We start from the raw sequence: 18817 nt of genomic DNA on the forward strand, positions 1-18817 counted from the left end.
AGGGTAGTAGAGGCAGAAAAAAGGCGCGGGGAGGGGGGGAGTAGAGAAGTAGAAGCCAGCCATGAACATGTTGAGAGAGGGGGAAGGAAATAGGAAAGGGAGAGGGAAGGGAAGAGCCCAAGAGGGCAAGAGAGAAACAAGAAAACAAGAGTGAGAAGTCTTGCCTGACAACCAAAGGTGCTGCCTTGTACATTTTGTGCAGTCACAGACCAGCCCCAAATTGAAAGAACCTCTGTGCCTGGTATTTGAGGTCCAGCTCATATTCTCACGCTGTCAGTTGCTCCCAATATGCCCTGTTACTGGATTTACAGATAGAAAACTGAGGCACAGCCAGGTTACCTGCATTTTTGAAAACCAAAAGCCTGTGATCCTCAGCCAATCCATTGCGGCCTGACATTCCAAGATCCTGCAGTTGTTTTTCACCCTGATTCTGCCAGTTAGGCATGGAGGCGAGGCTCCAGTGAGACCCAGTGGTTTGATGTGGTGTGCCCCTTTGTGGGTTTGCCTTATGACAGACCACAGGATACGGTGCTCCACCTTGGATCGGGCTTCCGGTCAGCTCTACTGGGATAGGCACCCAATAGGCCTTGACACCTATTCCTGTGTTTGCTCTCATTGCCTTCAGGGGTTCCACCTCACTTTAGAAATCCCTATTTTGCACTTTTTCTTTTTGGCTTTTTGAGACAGGGTTTCTCTGTGTTCCCCTGGCTGTCCTGGAACTCACTCTCTAGACCAGGCTAGCCTTGAACTCCTAGAGATCCACCTACCTCTTCCTCCAAGTGCTGGCATTAAAGCCATTCACCACCACTGCATGGCTTATTTTTGTATTTTTTTCATGGGACACCAGCTGGCACTGTTGCTGCTCCTGGTCCCTGGCCACCCTGTGAAAGCCTGCATGGATGAACAGAGAAGGGAGCCAAGAATTCCCAGGTTCCTGTATTGGCTTCCCTTTGTGGGCACCCTACCTGCAGAGTAAAGATAATTGGGAGACCAGTTAGTCGTGTGCCAGGCTCTTGCTGAGCAGCGCCAGCTTTATACCTGCAGGGTTGGTTGCTTGTCTTGGCAGCTGGTGCTCAGGTTAGCCAGAGAACCAGAGTTCTCTTGGACCTGAGATGCTGGGATGGCAGTGCTCATGAGCTACCATACGCAGCTTTACTGTAGTTTTATTTAAATTGAAAATTTTTATATGTTTTTAATTGCATGAATGTTTTCCCTACATTTCTATCTGGTCCCATGTGTGTGCCTGGTCCCTGTAGAGGTCAGAAGAGGGCATCAGAGGGCATCCCCAGGCCTTGCAAATGGTAGGCAAGTGTTCTGACCTACATCCCTAGCTGTTTTGCTTGCTTGTTTGCTGGTTTGGAATTATTAGCTCAGGCTGATCTCCACTTGTATCTGGGAATGATCTTGAGCTCCTGATCTTCCTGCCTTCCAGGTGCTGGGATTATAAGTATGTACTACCCTGCCTGGTCTATACCCCAGAACTCATGCCTGATGGAACCCCAGAACTCATGCAAACCAGATGAACACTCTGCTGAGCTGTAACCGGTCCCACCAACTGCATATTTTCACTTCTTCTTTTGAGACAGAGTCTCACTTTGCAGCTAGGCAGGATTTGAATTCATTGTATTCCAGATGGGCCTTGAACTTTTGATTCTCTATTTGAAGCCTCCTGAGTAGCTGGGATAGCACACCTGAGGACTGACTGGCATGTGCTTGGACATTGGGGTGCTGGTGGCTAGCAGACCTGGTGTGTTTTGAGATTCCTTAGCTGCCAAAGTCTACTGGAATCCTGAGGTTCTCTGGGTCTGGGGTAGAGTTGGGGAGAAGGCCATGAAAGGAACCACTGAGTTGGGGACACCTGACCAGAGCTGACCTGCATAAAGGATCAAATCAGTCCCTGACCTTTCACCATCTTCAAGGGAACCTAAACTTCCCTACCTCTTGCCCGAGTTTACTGCTTAGATCTTGGTTGAAACTGATCTTGGGTATATGACCAGACCTGTGTAGCTATGGTAAGAAGGGACTTAGACTAGTGTCAAAGTGGGTCACATTGAAGGAGGCATGGCTGCTTAGGGCAAGGTGACAGGTGTGGAGATGGGGACATAGCTGGATCCTTTGGGCTGAGAGGACTGGTGCATCTCTCAGGTGTGTTCTGTCCTGTGTTCCCTAAGTTTGAATGCTTCTGACTCTTTGCCTAATGGTGGCATTGCCCATATTATACACGACCTTGGTGGGACATTGGAGAGGTAGCCCATGTGTTTCTATCACATGTGTTATGTTATCACCAGGCTGCCCCACTTCCCCACCTCTGGCCTAGTAGCTGCTGCAGACATACATTCACCACACTCATCTGGCTGAAGAGAATGTATCTAGGTTGTGTAGAGAGCAGTAGTATGTGCAGAGAGAGAGGCCAGAGAGGGAGGTATAGCTGAGCCCTAGAGATCACAAGTTCCTCACACTGAAGCTTGGGAGCTAAGCTACGGAGCAAGGGATTTGGACAGACAGCTGTCCACTCCTGAAAGGTTTAGGAATCTAAAGATGAAGCTTGTGAAGCCAGGCGTGGGTCTTCCTCTTTAGTACTTCAGACACCCAAGTGCCTGAGGCTTCTCGTTCAGGCTGGTCTGTTGAGCCTTGACTAGTAGCTGGTGCTGTTTAAAAATTACCTAAAACCACAGGCACCAGGAAGCCTAGTGGCCCATGGATGAACCCTGCCCTGACCCAGAATCATCCTGCTAAACTCTGGGTGCAGGAGTTTTCCCTCCCGTCCCCAGCCTTCACCTTGACCTTGCTTGGTCTCTGATCGATGGGCCATAAAAGAGATGTTAGGACATGGCCCGTGCCTGCCAGAGCCCAGCCTGTCTTGCTCTCCAGAGTCAGCCATGGCTCCTCACTGCTCCCTAAGCTCCTCTGTTATCCCTTCTGTCCCTCACCATGTTCTACAGGGTCACTTGTTAGATAAGACTGTGCTTTCTTGAGTTGAATTTTGTTTGACTCTGAATCTCACGTAGCTCAGGCTGGACTTGAATTTACTTATATCTGAAACTAGCCTTGAACTCCTATCCTCTTGGCTCTATCTCCACTGTGCTGGAATTGCAGGTGTGCCTCCCTATGTTTAGCTCTGTTGCTGTGCTCTTACTGTGTCTCCTCCCCACTGGGAAAGCAAATACATTGAGGCAGGGGGATGCCAAAATACTTTGCTGTCCAATCTTGGGGCATTGTGTCTCTCATCAGTGCTCCGTCTGCATGGACTAAGGACTAGAAAGAGAGTGGAGCTCCCCACTGTTTATTACTCAGTACCCCCTTCCTCTGCTGTTTGACCATGGCAGGCCCTTTCTAAACCTCTGTCTTCTATCGTACAGGGCCTGGAAGACCAAGGCCTGGGTAGCCATCTGTAGCAGACAAAACCATACTTTGGTGTGCTTCTGGGTCTAAGAAAAAGCTGAGCTTGGAGCAGGTGTGACTCATATTGGGAGCATGTTGGAGTTACAGGTGTCATGAGCCCCCTGACAAGGGCGCTAAGCACCACTCAGTTTTCCTCAGGAACAGTAGTCAGTCTTGACTGTTGAGCAACTCTCCAGCCCCCCTCTTGGTTTGTTTGAGACTGGAACTTATAGCCTTCAACTCATTCGAACCCTCAAGGTTCACAGAAGGTTCACTGATCCTATTTGGTTGTTGGGTGTGTCCAAGGGTCTCTAACGTGTCTGAGCCCCGAGGCACTTTTGTCCAGACATGCATGCCAATGCCAAATCTGAAGAAGGCAGACCTTGTGGTCATGGGCATCAGGAGCTGGTCACCATGGTTTGCTCTTTGCCAGGCTGTGGGTGAAGTCCTGATCCTCCTGCTTCTATCTTCTAATACCTAAATACATGCTTACGAAGCAGAAGCAGGTGCTGGAGAATGTAGTGAATCAAATCCAGCCCGTTTATAGTCACATCCATGCAGGCAGGTAGAAGCTCTTTAGAAACCCCCTTCCCAGCCGGGAGGTGGTGGTGCACACCTTTAATCCCAGCACTTAGGAGGCAGAGGCAGGCGGATTTCTGAGTTCAAGGCCAGCCTGGTCTACAGAGTGAGTTCCAGGACAGCCGGGGCTACACAGAGAAACCCTGTCTCAAAAAACCAAAAAACAAAACAAAACAAAACAAAAAAACTCTTCCCAGTTCATTTTCTGGGCACACAGTGAGGCTACCCTTGGGAAACCTCTGGCAAGAAAGCTGGCTGGCCCACCAGGGTTAGCAGAATGTCTGTTGACCGGGGCTCGGCTTTGGTTTCTTCCTTTATTCCTGCTGTGTACCAGGCCCTGGGCTGGGGCCTGCTTAGCCCACTTAGAGGCCCCTGGAGAAAGCCTATCTGGTTCACTGTACAGGGAACGGCCAGGGAGAATCCACTCTGCTGCCAGTGGATGTGTGGCTATCAGAATGCTGCAGTGCTGTCCCAGGGGCCAGAGGAACATGGAGACCTGGATGAGCAGCGGCGTGGATGACTTTGAGGCATGGTCTGGCTACTGATGACCAACTGGCAGTCAACTCAGCCTTAAAGCATCCAGCATACTTTTTATTTAACATTTGAGCTTGTGTAGTAACAGAGAAATTTTTTGAGGCAGAGTCTCTTGCCTTGGAATTATGACTAAAGGCGGCTGACTCCCCAGCACTGGGTTACAAGCATGCACTACCACATTTTGTGAGCTCTGTATGCAGGTCCTTATGATTGCATAGCAAGCACTTCACTGACTGAGTCTTCAGCCCCGAGACTTTTGTTTTGTTTTGTTTCTTTTTTAAGATAGGGTTTCTCTGTGTAGCCCTGGCTGTCCTGGAACTCACTCTGTAGACCAGGCTGGTCTTGAACTCAGAAATCCGCCTGCCTCTGCCTCCCAAGTGCTGGGATTAAAGGTGTGCACCACCACTGCCTGGCTGTGAGAGCTTTTCTTTAAGGCAAGGCTTTGCTGTATAGCCCAGGCTAGCCTCTAACTCATAATCCTGCCTTTGGCTTCTGACTGCTCCTGTAGGTATGAGCTGCCCCAGCGAACCTAAAGTAGGCATTTATGTTAGGATCTGCCAAAGGTATTGTGTGGCTTCTATGAATGGCTTGCCCTCTCTGGATTCTCTCTCATGAAGAAAGGGAGATGACAGAGCCTTTTACCCCCAGCATTTCCACATTGCACCTTGGGGCCCTCTACTCATTAATGACAGAGATGTTGGCTGCCACTCTCTCTGTCTTCACACAGATTTGGTTGGGATGTCTGTTCTGCTGATGAAGGAGGTTTGAGGCCCAGGTAGGGCCCTCCAAGGTTGATTAAGCTAACAATTATAGCAAACCTGCTGCTGCTGCTGGCAGGTTCCAGCCCCATGATCATAATGCAGATGATAAAGGAGGCAAGGCAGAATGAGTGGCAAGCAGGGAGAGGGAGAAGGGAGGAGCCAGACTAGCCCTGGCCTTAGTCCTGGCTCCGCTACCTTACCCTGCCACCATCTCACACTTGCTTACTGCTTTAATCTGGAAGAGAACTGAAGTTCTGTGGGGGCTGGGCAACTGATCCATTTTTAGTGGCAGCTGCAGGAAGAGTATTTCCGCTTGTCCCCTGGAAGGCCAGAGTACGGCTGCCCTTGGGAAGTGTGTCATCTGATTGTGTGTGGGCTGAGGGGGAGACCCAGAGCCTCCTGTCCACACCCTCATTAGCCCTGCTTCTGGATGGCCTGCACCCTTGCTAGACCGGGTCCTGCTGAGGTCACTGGGTTTGAGAGTCACTTCCTCTATAAAGTGGTCTGATCTACCCAATCCCAGCACCACCACTGAGCTTGAGTCAACTCTCATGTCCTCTCCAGGCCTCAGATTCCATGTCTGTGAACTGGGCATTGTGTTTGTGTGTCTGTGTGAGTGTGTGCTGTTTGTGCTGATTTGCACCTGCCTGCTGCAGAGGCTGGAGGAGGGAGGATGTCAAGTGTCCTCTTCATCCCTCTCCACTTGTTCCTTTTGAGGCAGGGTCTCTGGGTCTTACTTGTTTTATTTAAATCAGTAACTTGGCCTGCCTTGAATTCTTAACAATTCTCCTTGCCTCGACCTCCTGAGTGGCAGGATTAAAGGTGTGCACCACCATGCTGGACTTGTTTTGGTTCTTGCTAGGCTGGAAGCAGACCCTAGTGAGCCACCCCTTCCCCATGCCCTTTATGCATTTGTGGGATGCCTGGTTGTGAGTGCTGGGATCCACGTTTCTATCCTTGAGTTTGCACAACAAACTTCTGAGTCATCTCTAGCCACATGCTTTGTTTTTCTTGAGACAAGGTCTCACAGTAGCCCAAACTGGTGCCTGCTGGGCTCACATTCCTAATCTCTCTGCCTCCATACCCCTGGATCTGGGATTACACTTGTCATTACACTGCTTTATACCATGCTGGTTTGCCCAGGCCCCTGCCCAACTGCCAAGGCTCTGCTTGTGGAGAGTCTTTCCTGCAGGGCCTTGTGGCCCTGTGCTCTCTGTGCTTGCTCTCTTTGCCACAGCTTGTGGCCCTGTGATTCCAATGGCCAGGCAATTGTTTCTCAAGTGCTCCACACAGCACTCATCCTGGAGGAGCCTTTCCCCCTACAGGAGACCTTGCTGCCTCACAGTGTCAACCAGAGTGTGTTCTTGCAGCCTTTGAGATAAGAGTTGGCTCCTCCCCAGCCTTTAATTTAGAAATCCAGCCATCTAGATCCCAGCCTGGCAGCTGATGCCTGCAGTTCACACACTAACACCTGTTCATCTTTTTGTCTTTTGTCGGACAGGATCTCCTGTGTAGCCCAGTTTATCTCATGATCCTTCCTCAGCCTCTTAAGTACCAGGTTTACAGGTGCATGCTGCAGTACCCAGCTCTTCTCAGTTTGGTTGACTGAGGCAATGGAATCTCAAGTGTCACTCCATCCCAGACTACACACTAAGCTACACTTTAGCCTGGGACCAAATCCCTTTATCAAAAAGAAAAGTCTGTCCGTAAAAGAGTTAGTCACAAAGTATGACTCAGTACTGTTGTGAAAGAAAGGTTGGGTGTTGGGGTGTGCACTTGTAAGCTCAGTGCTGGAGTGGTTGAGATGGAAGGGCCACTGCAGTTTCACAGCCAGCCAAACTAGCCAAGCTAATGAGCCTTAGACCCCACTCAGAGGCACTGTCACAAAAAGCAACATGGAGAGCAATAGAGGAAGGCTCTGAGGCTGACCTCTGGCCACCATAGTCCTGTGTGCATGAATACTTCATACACAAAAGCAACCCCAGTGGTACACACTTTTAATCCTAGCAAAGACGGACAAAGGAGTGTAAGGCCAGAACTGCATACATAGTGAGGCTATCTCAAAATATAAACCAACCCAATAAACTAAGAGAAAGAATGAACACCGTGTTCCTTGCGTACTGTAGGAATTGAAGAGGTTGCCTTTCTTCCTCTGCTGGGCACACTGCACATCCTTGTGTCTTCTCGTTTCCCTCTTTCTCACTGTGAACATCTTTTTCCCATGTCAGAATATGCGGAGTTTTTGCACTGCAAGTCCAAAAAGTTTACAGACTTTGATGAAGTCCGGCAGGAGATCGAAGCGGAGACTGACCGGGTCACAGGCACCAACAAAGGCATCTCCCCAGTGCCCATCAACCTTCGGGTCTACTCACCACACGGTAAGAAGCCCAGTGGGGATCGAGGGGAAGCTGGTACACTCTTCCTGTCCAGTAGGATCTTCCTGCCTCCTGAGCATCTGAGAAAAGCGTCCTGGACTAGGAAGACTGGGGCGTGGTGGGCACATGCCTATAACCCCAGATCTGGGGAGGTGAAGGCCAGAGGACAGAGTAAGACCCCATCTCAAACAAAAGCCAAAAAATTAGACCCGGGCTGGGGCTCAGTAGTCAGGCACTTGTGTAGCATGCATGGAGTCAATCCCCAGGACCACATTTAAAATAAAAATGAGCCAGGTGTGGTGCTGTGTATACCTGTAATCCCAGCATTCAGTAGGATAAGATATAAAGACTGTATTTGAGGCTAACCTCTGCTAAACTTTTGTAAAAAGTTCTGTTTTAATTTTTTAAAAATTTTACTTTATGTGAATGTACTTTGCCTGGATGTATGTATACATACCATACTCATGCCTGGTGCCTGAGGAAGTCATAGAGGGAGTCAGACCCTATGGAACTGGAGTTATCAGTGGTTGTAAGCCACCATGTGGGTGCTGGGAGTTGAACCCAGGTTCTCTGGTAACCACTCAGGTGCATTTTCTTTAATGTATTTCTTTACATTTTCTTTTCTTTGTGTGCGTATTGTGATGTCACATTATGTGGTATGCATGTGGCGGTCAGAGAACAACTTGCAGAAGTCAGTTCTTTCCTTCCTCCATGTAGGTCCCAGGGATGGAACTCATGTCGGCAGGCTTAGTGGTAGGAATCTTTACCCACTGAACTATGTCACTGACCCTAATTATTTTCTGTCTGTCCCTTTCTTTCAAAACACAGTCACGTAGCCCAGACTAGCCTCAAGCTCCTTTTATGGTCCAGTTGGCCTTGAATTCCTCATCCCCAATTCCTGCCTCCCTGGTGCTGTGCTTATAGACCTGTGTACCCAGGCGTGGATTCTGCTGTGCTAGGAATGCAAAGCAGAGCTTTGTGGACACTAGGCAAGTACTGGGCCACGTGGCTTATAGAATGAGCTACATGGTGAGTTCCAGGCCAGTCTGGTCTACATACCTAACCTCTGCCTCAGAAATAAAGAAGGTATGAAGAGAAGACACTTGGCTTGGGGAGTAGAGTGCCTGCTGCACAATGGAAAGACTTGCATTCTCCTACAGCAGCCATGCAGAGCACAGCACAGCACAGCACTGCACCACACTGCATCTTTAATTATGGAACTCTGCAGGTCTGGGCAGATGATCGATCCCTGGTGCTCAGTAGCTACCCAGTGTAGCTCTGGGCTCAGTGAGGAAACCCTTTCTCAAAAGATAAGCTGTAGAAGCCGGCAAGATAGATCAATGGTAAAGCCACCTGCTGGCAAGCCTGATGATCAAGTTCAGTTCCCAGAACCCACTGACTACTGTAGATCCTCTGACTTCCACTTCTTGATACACACACACTCACACACATGCACATGTGTATACACATATATACAAACACATACACACATATACATATAAGCACACACACTCCTCGTTCTCTTTCTAAAAAATATATTAGCCGGGCAGTGGTGGCGTACATCTTTAATCCCAGCACTTGAGAGGCAGAGGCAGGTGGATTTCTGAGTTCGAGGCCAGCCTAGTCTGCAGAGTGAGTTCCAGGACAGCCAGGGCTACACAGAGAAACCCTGTCTCGAAAAACAAAAAGAAGTATTAAATTTTAAAGAGAATAAATATGGTAGAGAACAATTGTGGAAGATATTTGTGTGACCTCTGACCTCCACATGCGTGTACCCATGAGGGTAATCACCAGATACAGAAAGTATACAGTGAAGTGTGTTCTAATACAAGTGTTAGGAGTGACGCTGAGATGTGACTTCCTTGTGAACTTGCTGGTGTCCACTGGGTCTCTATAGGCTGTGTGTAGTAGGCTCTGAACTCTTAACTGGGCTCTGATTACTTTTGCCTCTTGATTTCCCACTCAGTGTTGAACTTGACCCTCATCGACCTCCCAGGCATCACTAAGGTGCCAGTGGGGGACCAACCACCAGACATCGAGTACCAGATCAAGGACATGATCCTGCAGTTCATCAGCCGAGAGAGCAGCCTCATTCTTGCCGTCACACCTGCCAACATGGACTTGGCCAACTCGGATGCCCTCAAGCTGGCCAAGGAGGTAGACCCCCAAGGTAATCTTCAGTCCTGGGGGAGCAGCTACTTCTAGTAGTGCTGAGTCCCCTCCCTGGTGTGTTTTCTGTCACAGGGCTGTGTTGGAAAGAGGCCTCCTAAGATTCAGCATCCCCTGTGTGGTGGGCATCCCTTGCGATATTTGAAATAGCTTCGCCCTTCCTTGAGTATTGATGGGGTTTATTCTGCTAGCCCTGAAGTCTGGTGTGTGGCTGTAGCAGTCAGCTTTTCATCACTATAACCAACACCATGGCAGTCACTGTCTTTTAAAGAGCATACAGGGTTAGTTAGGCTCAAGGTTTCAGAGCATCCTCTTGTGATTGGTGGTTTGTTGCTATTGGGCCTGTGAGCAGATAACACTATACTGTGCACATGGGGAACACCACAGAGTAGGAAAAGGACAAGGGATCCCTTTAAGTGTGATGCTCCAAGTGACCCCAGCGACCTGCAAGCTTCAAAGAGACCTCACTTCACCACCTCCCAGTGGCTCTACTCTGCAGACAGCTTAGTACACGAGCCTTTGAGGGACAATTTCTTGTTGTTGTTTTGTTTTTCAAGGCAGGGTTTCTCTGTGTATCCCTGGCTGTCCTGGAACTCACTCTGTAGACCAGGTTGGCCTTGAACTCAGAAATCCTCCTGCTTCTTCCTCCCAAATGCTGGGTTTAAAGGCGTGCACCACCACTGCCCGGCTTAAGAGGCATGTAAGACCCAAATTTTAGTTTTCAGATATTACCCCAGTGAGGGTTGCCCACTCAGAGGTACCCAGCATGAATGGGGTTCTGGGTTCGATCTGAGAGTCTGCTGAGAGTCTGCAGCACACACCTTTAATCCCAGAACTTGACAGGCGATGGCATGTTTGGTCCCAGCACCCACATGATGCCCACTTTTCTATTTTTTTCTTTCTTTCGCTCTCTTTTTTTTTCCTTTGAAAGCACTCATGGTTTTTACAGAAAAGTTACCGTTGAAAAATCAAGTTACAGAGCTCTCTCCTCTTCCATGTTGATAGCCCTGGCCGTAGTTCCTTCCAGAGTTTTTCTTACATGTAAACTTATTTTTTAAATGGAGAGTCTTTCCTTTTTTCTGTGTGTGCCTCTGTTTGTGGTGTTGCTTTTGGTGATTTCGACTTTTCTTTGTTTATTTTTCAGTCGTGGTTTCAGGATGTAGCTCTGGCTAACCTGGACTTCACCGTGTAGACTAAGGCAGTCTCAGTATCAGATTCTACCTGCCCCACCTCCTCAGTTTTAGGACTACAGGTGCAAGCCACCATGCCTTGCCCTACTTTATACTGTAGTGATAGTGTATTACCCTCTGGGCAGGCCCCATTGTACAGTTACCTGCTCCTCACCCTCATTGTATCTCTTCTCAACAGATGGACATTTCATTGGCGTCCATGTCTCAGGCCCCTCCCCACTCATTCCACTCCTTGCTGTGGCCTCTTGCCTATTAACTATGAAGTCTTATATATGCACCCCCTTCACAGTAGTGCTAGCTAATGTGGTCACCTGTGATGTCCAAGTTGATCCCAGTTGTCTGCAGGCCTCCATTAGCATCTGTGTGTCTTACACACATGGAACATATAGGCAACACATTCACTTGTGCCTGGGTTCCTGATGTAACAGGTTGTTCTTGTTAGTTAGGTAGGATCTTTTGTGGTCCAGATTGGCCTCAGACTCTGTTTAGCTGAAGATGACCTTAAACTTCTGATCCTCCTGACTCTACCTCCCGAGTGCTGAGGTCACAGATGTGCAGCACCATGCTGGCTCAGTAGAACCGGATTCTTGGGAAAGCCCGGGCTCCTTGGCAAGTGCCCCGCAGCTCATCTGGTCCAGGGTGGGACCTAGGGTTTCTGAATGCTAAAGCAAGTCCATGGAGTGCTCTGGCTTCTATCCTGGCTTGCAAGCTCAGCTTGTAAACTGCTCAGATGAATCGTGATCAGGACCCCAAACTGAAAACGCTTTGGCTATAGGGATTAGGAAGTAGAGGGGGTAGGGGCTGACACGCACAGTGGCTTTGCTGGGGGATGTGCTGACTCTGCTTTACTTGGGTAGAACTTTCATGGGCTGGTCCTTGGAGTGGTAGTTGAGCCAGGTAACAAGGGGCCCTGGAAATAGTTGCTCAGGTTCAAGTGTGATGTTGAGAACGGGCAGGAGAGATTCTAGTTTCATGATGTACATTAGTTCTATTGGGGCCTTCTTATGCTCTTACCAGTGTTCATTGAAAAAGCACTTGACACTTGACAGGAGTCACTGGAGCTGTTAACTGTCATTTTACACTCTGCCAACAGGTGTCCAGGCAAAAACACACCGTGGCTTGTCCCTTGTCTCTTGGCCTGTCAGGACCCAAGGGTCCTTCCTCATGATCCCTTATAACTTCTCGACTTTCAGGCCTGCGGACCATCGGTGTCATCACCAAGCTAGACCTAATGGATGAAGGCACAGATGCCAGGGATGTCTTGGAAAACAAGCTACTACCCTTGAGAAGAGGTATGTATGCAGGGCTGGGTAGGCCATGGATTGGGGGTGTGTCTTCTGTGGTTCTCCTCTGGAACACTAAGAAACAGGTATGCAGCCATGCTCGTACTTGCTGTAATCCCAACACTCTGGAGGTGGAGGGGGTCAGGAATTCCAGGTCATACTGGGCTACATAGAAATTTCTATGTCAGACTGGGCTACATGAGACCTTGTTTCAAACAAGCAAATACAGAATGTTTCTTCAAAAATAGACTGAGGTACTAGAAATGAATCTCAGTGGTATAACCCTTGCCCAGCATATGCTAGGAACCAGGCTCATTCCTCAGCTTCCCAAACAAAGCATAACAAAGAGATACATACTGCTTCCCTAGCTAGTGGAGGTTGAGGGATGAAATGCAGGACCAGAGAGGGAGTGAACTCTTCTCACCATGTCCCTTCCCCAGCTGTGGCTGCTGCCAGACACTTTGGGCCTCCTTAAGGAGCTCAGCATCCACTGTATATACTAAGAATCTACCCATTTGACCTTCAGGGCCTCATCCACCTTTTCCTCCATGATAGCCAGCTACCTGGCCTCTTGTCTCCCTTTGTCTTCCCAAGAGTGACATGTGTCCCTGCCTCTCCACTTGTGAGTGGTACCCTTTCATCCTATGGTGATCTTGGGCTCTCTTCCTCACTCCTCTCCCCTGTGGCTTCAGGGTCCCTCCCACTGGGAGTCGGAGCCCACTACTGCAAGGAACAGTATCTTGCATGCACTAGTCCCCAGCATCACAGAAAACCATTACAGCACACAAAAGGGTCCTTCCACCTCATCTCTTCCCCCTTATTCTGCAGACTCACACCCTTGGAGGGAGCCTCATGACCTCTGTCTCCCCCTGCTGTGTTACCCTTGCTCTGAGCACCCTGTCTTGTTTTATTATTGTGTATGTGGTATTTGTTTTGTTTGCTGTTGTTGAAGACCTGCTAGACTTGAACCTCCTGCCTCAGCCTTAGCTTATTCTACATGTGTGCCAGCATGCCTGGTTTACTTACGCACATACGCATGTATATTTATTTTATATTAATTTTAATTTCTGAAGCTATTCATATACATGTCTTTGTTTTTGAAGACTATATATGCCTAGTGACTGTCATGGGCTGACCCAGGACCACCTTGTACTTGATCCTCCTCCTCCCAACTTCTCAAGTGTAGCCACCAAGCTGACTGCAGGGGGTTGTTTTACTTTATTATTTGCATGTGGGCATGGGTTCATGCATGATGTTTGTCAGGCAGGGTGGGAGAGTGTCACAGCTCAGGTATGGGGGTCAGAGGTAACTTTTAGAGTTTGTTCTCTGTCCATCATGTGCATTCTGGAAGGTCAAACTCAGGTCATTAAGCTTGGCTGCCCATTTTGCTGCTGAGCCATTTTGCTGGCTGGAGTGGCTTTGTTATGACGAGATAGACTCTGTCCTCTTTACCTTCATCTCCGGGGTGTGGACGATGAGGTTTTTGTTTTAGAATATTTTCTTGTACTTTTTTTTAGGTTTATTCTTACTTGATAATAACTGTTTTTTAACTGTGATACTGAGTGTAGGTGCAGTCCCCTCAGGAGCCACAGGCTGAAGTTAGAGGCATTCATGGATGCTGGGAATGGAGCTCAGTTTCTTTGTAGGAGCAATATTCTAGTTTGCTTTATATTACGGTGATGGACACCATGGCTGGAAGCAGCTTGGACAGGAAAAGTTTTATTTGGCTTACAGGTCAGAGCCTCATCATGGAAGGAAGCCAAGTCAGGAACTAAAGAATAGGCCTCAGAGAAACACTGGCTTACTTTCTCCATGACCTGCTCAGCCGGCTTTCTTTTGAGGTTTGGGGGGTGGGGGGATATTTCTCTGTATAACCTTGACTCTGCTCTGTAGATCAGGCTGACCTCAAACTCAAGAGATCTGCCTGCCTTTGCCTCCCAGATGCTGGGATTAAAGGCATGAGCCACCACGCCCAGCTCCAGCCTGCTTTCTTACTCACCCAGGACCACCAGTCCAGGGGCAGCATGGCCTGCCATGTAGCTGATGCTCCCACATCACTCACTAGTGAAGGAAATGCCTACAGGTCAGTCTGATGGAGGCAGTTCCTCAGTTAGGTTCCTCTTCCGGGTGACTCTAGCTCGCAGTAATGGCAAACACTACCCAGCAAGAGTAGCAAGCTCCTAACTGCACAGCTATCTTCCCAGCCTGTCCTGGAAGTCAGGACTGTGTACATGCTTCACAGGGTAGTCCTTGTTGAACTGCACCTCCAGCCCAGTCATACCTGCCCTTGAAGTTCACCTTCTTCCACATTCCACATTGCTTTCTTCAGCTACCTTCCATGTCATTCACATCCCTCGTGGAGCTCAGTACTGCCCTTGGCCCTCTCCTGTGAGTGATTTTTGGAGCAGTCTGTTTCTAGTTTCCACCTGGCCAGCTCAGCACAAAGCCATAGCACCGTGTCCTTCCTGGCGTAATGCATACCTTGACCTTCTCTCTTCAGGGTACATCGGCGTGGTTAACCGCAGCCAGAAAGACATCGAGGGCAAAAAGGACATCCGGGCTGCTCTGGCAGCTGAAAGGAAGTTCTTCCTCTCCCACCCAGCCTACCGGCACATGGCTGACCGCATGGGTACCCCACACCTGCAGAAAACCCTGAACCAGGTATAGCAGAGATTTGAGGCCACCACGTAGATTTATGCCGTTCTCAGTCTCCAGTGAGTAACAAGGCTGTCAGCATCTTTACTCCTAGCCTAAGTGGTTTCCATTGAAGACCTGATGAGGACTGGGTGAGTTGTATGCTAGTACTACTAGGACTGTGTGATTTATTAGTGTCACTGTTGCCTTAAACCCCTGCAGTAATTCAGTCACGTGCCCAGAAGTCTCAAGACGGTCCTGAGGTGGTAGCAGGGTCAGTCAGGGCTGGTGACTGCAGCTCAGTGGGAGGTTGCTGCAATCTGGACTCCTGGAATCTAACCCTGCCCAGCCTTTGAACACAAATTCTGGCCTAGCTTTTGAATGCCTTCCCTTCTTGTCCATCAAGGGAGAATGGTTGCCCTTATATCTCCTAGGGTAGGAGTCTGTGAGGCCACGTGTGTCCAGGACAAGGTACATGCCTTGTCCTCTTTACTCACAGTGATGAGACAGTAAGAAAACTGGTAAATGCAGGCAGGAACAGAGCGCCTGCCTAGAATGCCCTAGTGAGGGTGGGAGGGTGTGGCTCAGGGGCAGAGCACCTATCTAGAATCCCCAGTGGTACTGTTACTCAGCAATAGAGTGCTAGCCTAGGATGCAGAAGCCCTGGGCTTCATCTCCAGTACCAAATAAATCCAGTATGGTGGTGCATCTGTAACCCCAGCACTCAGGCGATGAGAAAGTCAAAGGCATTGTCAGCTATAGAATGTGGGATAAATGAGAGTCTACCTGAGTCAAAAAACAACAGCAAACATCCTTCTTTATGCATGGATTGGGACCTGTGCAAGGTCCACTGGGAAACCAACTGGTAAATGAGCCAGCAGATGAATTTCTAGTCAAGTGTTAGCTGTAGCTGGGGGTCACTGCAAAATGAAGCTGAGAGCAGCATCCCTAGAGCAGGTGCAACAGGGATTGGGCAGTGTGTCTTATAGGAAGGGTGAAGCCACAGGCCACTGGGCCTGGCCAAAGTGTGGAGGGGCAGGAAGGAAAACCTTCCACAGAGCCTGGTGATGCTTGAGAGCCAGAAGGTGTATAGCTTGGCTGGTCCTCTTGAATTAAGGGGTGCTCTGTAGGGCAGTGGTTGTGATCCTCCATTTTGTGAGCTGAGGCATATGGTGCCTAAATGGCTCAGCCACCTGCTGCTCAGGCACCTGCTGCTCAGGCCTGGGGACTTCATTCCAGTCTCCAAACTATAGGAAAGGGAAGAGACAGTGGGCTCCATGAGACTGTTCTCTGACCCCCACTCAGCCACCCTAACATGAGCACTTACATCCCCCAACACATGCGTGCACACACAATAAGTAAATAAGAATTTTAAAAGGTCCACAGAACCTCGTGAGACCTGTAGCTTCCCTTAAGAGAGGACTAAGGTTTGTACAACAGGGCTAGGGCCCCTGGCTCCCACGGACTTGGGGCTCAGCACAGGCTGGAGCCTCTGCACTTCTCTCCTCTAGTATTAGTGTCTCCAGAATCTGTCTCTTCCTTGCTGGGAATCCACCTGCTATGCAGTGGGGCTCTTGCTCTGCCCCCTCCTCTCCCTCCTATCTCCCTGCAAATGTGCCCCCGCATCCTGCTCAGGGCATATATCTGTTTTGTTTTTGTTTTTGTTTTTGCTTTGTTTTTTGAGACAGGGTTTCTCTGTGTAGCCCTGGCTGTCCTGGAACTCACTCTGTAGACCAGGCTGGCCTCGAACTCAGAAATCCACCTGCCTCTGCCTCCCAAGTGCTGGGATTAAAAGCGTGCACCACCACTCCCCGGCTGACCTTTGAGTCTTAGTTAGAGAGCCATCCTAGGTGTGTGCATTGGTTTAGGGGACACCATTGGGTCTTGGAGCTCGCAGAGCCATCCCAGGCCTACACATTGGTCCCTCCATCCCCAGCCTTGGATGTCAGCAAACATCTGCTGCAGGCTCTCTGCTCCACTTGTTCCAGCTTCTGTCCCTGTCCTAATGATTTGTCTCTAGATTTGTGGCTCTCTTTGGATTGCACCCAAGATTCTGAGTATTCTGGGCTGAGGGTGGATTGTGTCCTTTCCTGGCCTCTGGGCCTATGGTACTCTGTCTGACCCTTACCTTTTCTACAGCAACTGACCAACCATATCCGAGAGTCACTGCCGACCCTGCGCAGCAAGCTGCAGAGCCAACTGCTGTCCCTGGAGAAGGAAGTGGAAGAGTACAAGAATTTCCGGCCTGATGACCCCACACGCAAGACCAAAGCCCTGCTACAGTGTGTACTCACTCCCCTTCCCATTGCCTGGCCAAGTCATTCTGCTCTCCATTCATGCCTGAGATTGAGGGTCCAGTCTCCAGACATTTAACATTGTCATCTGTAGGGTTCATGCCCTGAAACCATGTACTTGCATTACAAAAAAACAAGGAGAAATCACATTGTTTCAATAAGTTACCATTCCGTGTTAGTCACAGTGTTTTAGTAAGCTCCCATTCTGTGTAGTGTCTGTGGCCTGCTGCACACAAGTTGGGCACAGCTGAACAGGGTTATATAATCTAAGACCATCATCTTGGTCCTTAGGAGGTGGAGGCAGGAAGATAAATCAAAACTTGCTGAGCTGAGAACGTGAATGAACAAGTTAAAGTCTGAGGGCCTGAGCTCCATCTCTAGACCTGACATAGTGCAAAGAGAGAAGCACTTCCTCTGGGTCTGAGGGCATGCACCTGTGGTGCAGTACAGGAGCTGGGGACAGACTGGTCTTCACTCACTGGTCAGATTGTCCAGCCAAGTCACGTTCAGTGAGAAATTCAGTAGAGAGATTTAGGAAGACAATGGACAGCCACCTCTTCCCTGCCTACACACACACACACAGACACACACACACACATAGAGCGAGAGAGAGAAAGAGAGAGAGACAGAGACAGAGAGAGACAGAGAGAGAGAGAACAAGACATTTTAAATAAAAGCAAGAGAGAGCCAGCAAGCAAATCAGTTGTGATCAACAGGGTGTGGTGGCATAGCACAGACTTCAGCCACATGGTAGGCATTTTGGAGTCCCTTCCTTTGCATCATTAAGTTCCAGGAGATCAACTGTGGCCATCAGACTCAGTGACAAGTACCTCTATACACCGAGCCGTCCTAGGACCACCCCTACTCCCAGAATACTTTCTTCTTTTTTATGGTTACATAAACTGTTGGCTTGCTGCCTTTTGTGGTTACCAAGCTCTCCAGTGCTCATCTTGTCAGCCTGCTCTACATAGATGCAAGTTGAGGCTTATAGTGCAAAACCACTGAATCAAGATTTCCCAGCCTGCCATGGTGGAACTCCTGTGCAACCCAGGTAGAGAGAGGGGTGGCAGAGAGTACAGGCGCTCCCAGGTAGAGAGAGAGAGGTGGCAGAGAGTACAGACGCTCCCAGCTAAAGAGAGAGGTGGCAGAGAGTACAGATGCTCCCAGCTAGAGAGAGAGGTGGCGGAGAGTACAGACGCTCCCAGGTAGAGAGGTAGCAGAAAATGCAGATGCTCCCTGGCTGGTCTGGAGCAGCTGTCTTGACAGACAGCCATGAAATAAATCAAGTTGAGCCCTGGAGAAGGGCTTCATAGCTGTGGCCTCAGAGTTCCATTTAGAATTTTAGCAATAGCAGATCTTTAGAGTCCTTGAGAACAACCAGGATGGTGTCCAGCACTTACCAAAGTAGCTTTACTATTTTACACATTAGCTGTTAAACAGTGATATTTAAAAGGAAATAAAGGGCCATGCAGTGGTGGCACATGCCTTTAATCCCAGCACTTGGGGGGGGGCAGAGGCAGGCAGATTTCTAAGTTCGAGGCCAGCCTGGTCTACAGAGTGAGTTCCAGGACAGCCAAGGTTTCGAAACCTTGTCTCGAAAACATACATACACACATA

At 49.2% G+C, this 18817-nt stretch overlaps 1 protein-coding gene across 14 annotated transcripts in view; it reads left to right on the forward strand.

Moving 5' to 3' along the window:
* Dnm2 (dynamin 2) overlaps positions 1-18817 on the forward strand; it is an 84192-nt gene that overhangs the window by 32716 nt on the left and 32659 nt on the right. For all 14 annotated transcript variants that reach the window (XM_031343372.1, XM_031343371.1, XM_031343374.1 and 11 more), the window contains 5 exons: positions 7484-7633; positions 9597-9800; positions 12183-12281; positions 14773-14933; positions 17046-17188. In XM_031343372.1, coding sequence (XP_031199232.1) covers positions 7484-7633; positions 9597-9800; positions 12183-12281; positions 14773-14933; positions 17046-17188 — 757 coding nt within the window. The remainder of the gene's footprint in view (positions 1-7483; positions 7634-9596; positions 9801-12182; positions 12282-14772; positions 14934-17045; positions 17189-18817) is intronic.

The sequence above is a fragment of the Mastomys coucha genome, unplaced genomic scaffold, assembly GCF_008632895.1.
Source record: "Mastomys coucha isolate ucsf_1 unplaced genomic scaffold, UCSF_Mcou_1 pScaffold23, whole genome shotgun sequence".
NCBI classification, from domain to species: domain Eukaryota; kingdom Metazoa; phylum Chordata; class Mammalia; order Rodentia; family Muridae; genus Mastomys; species Mastomys coucha.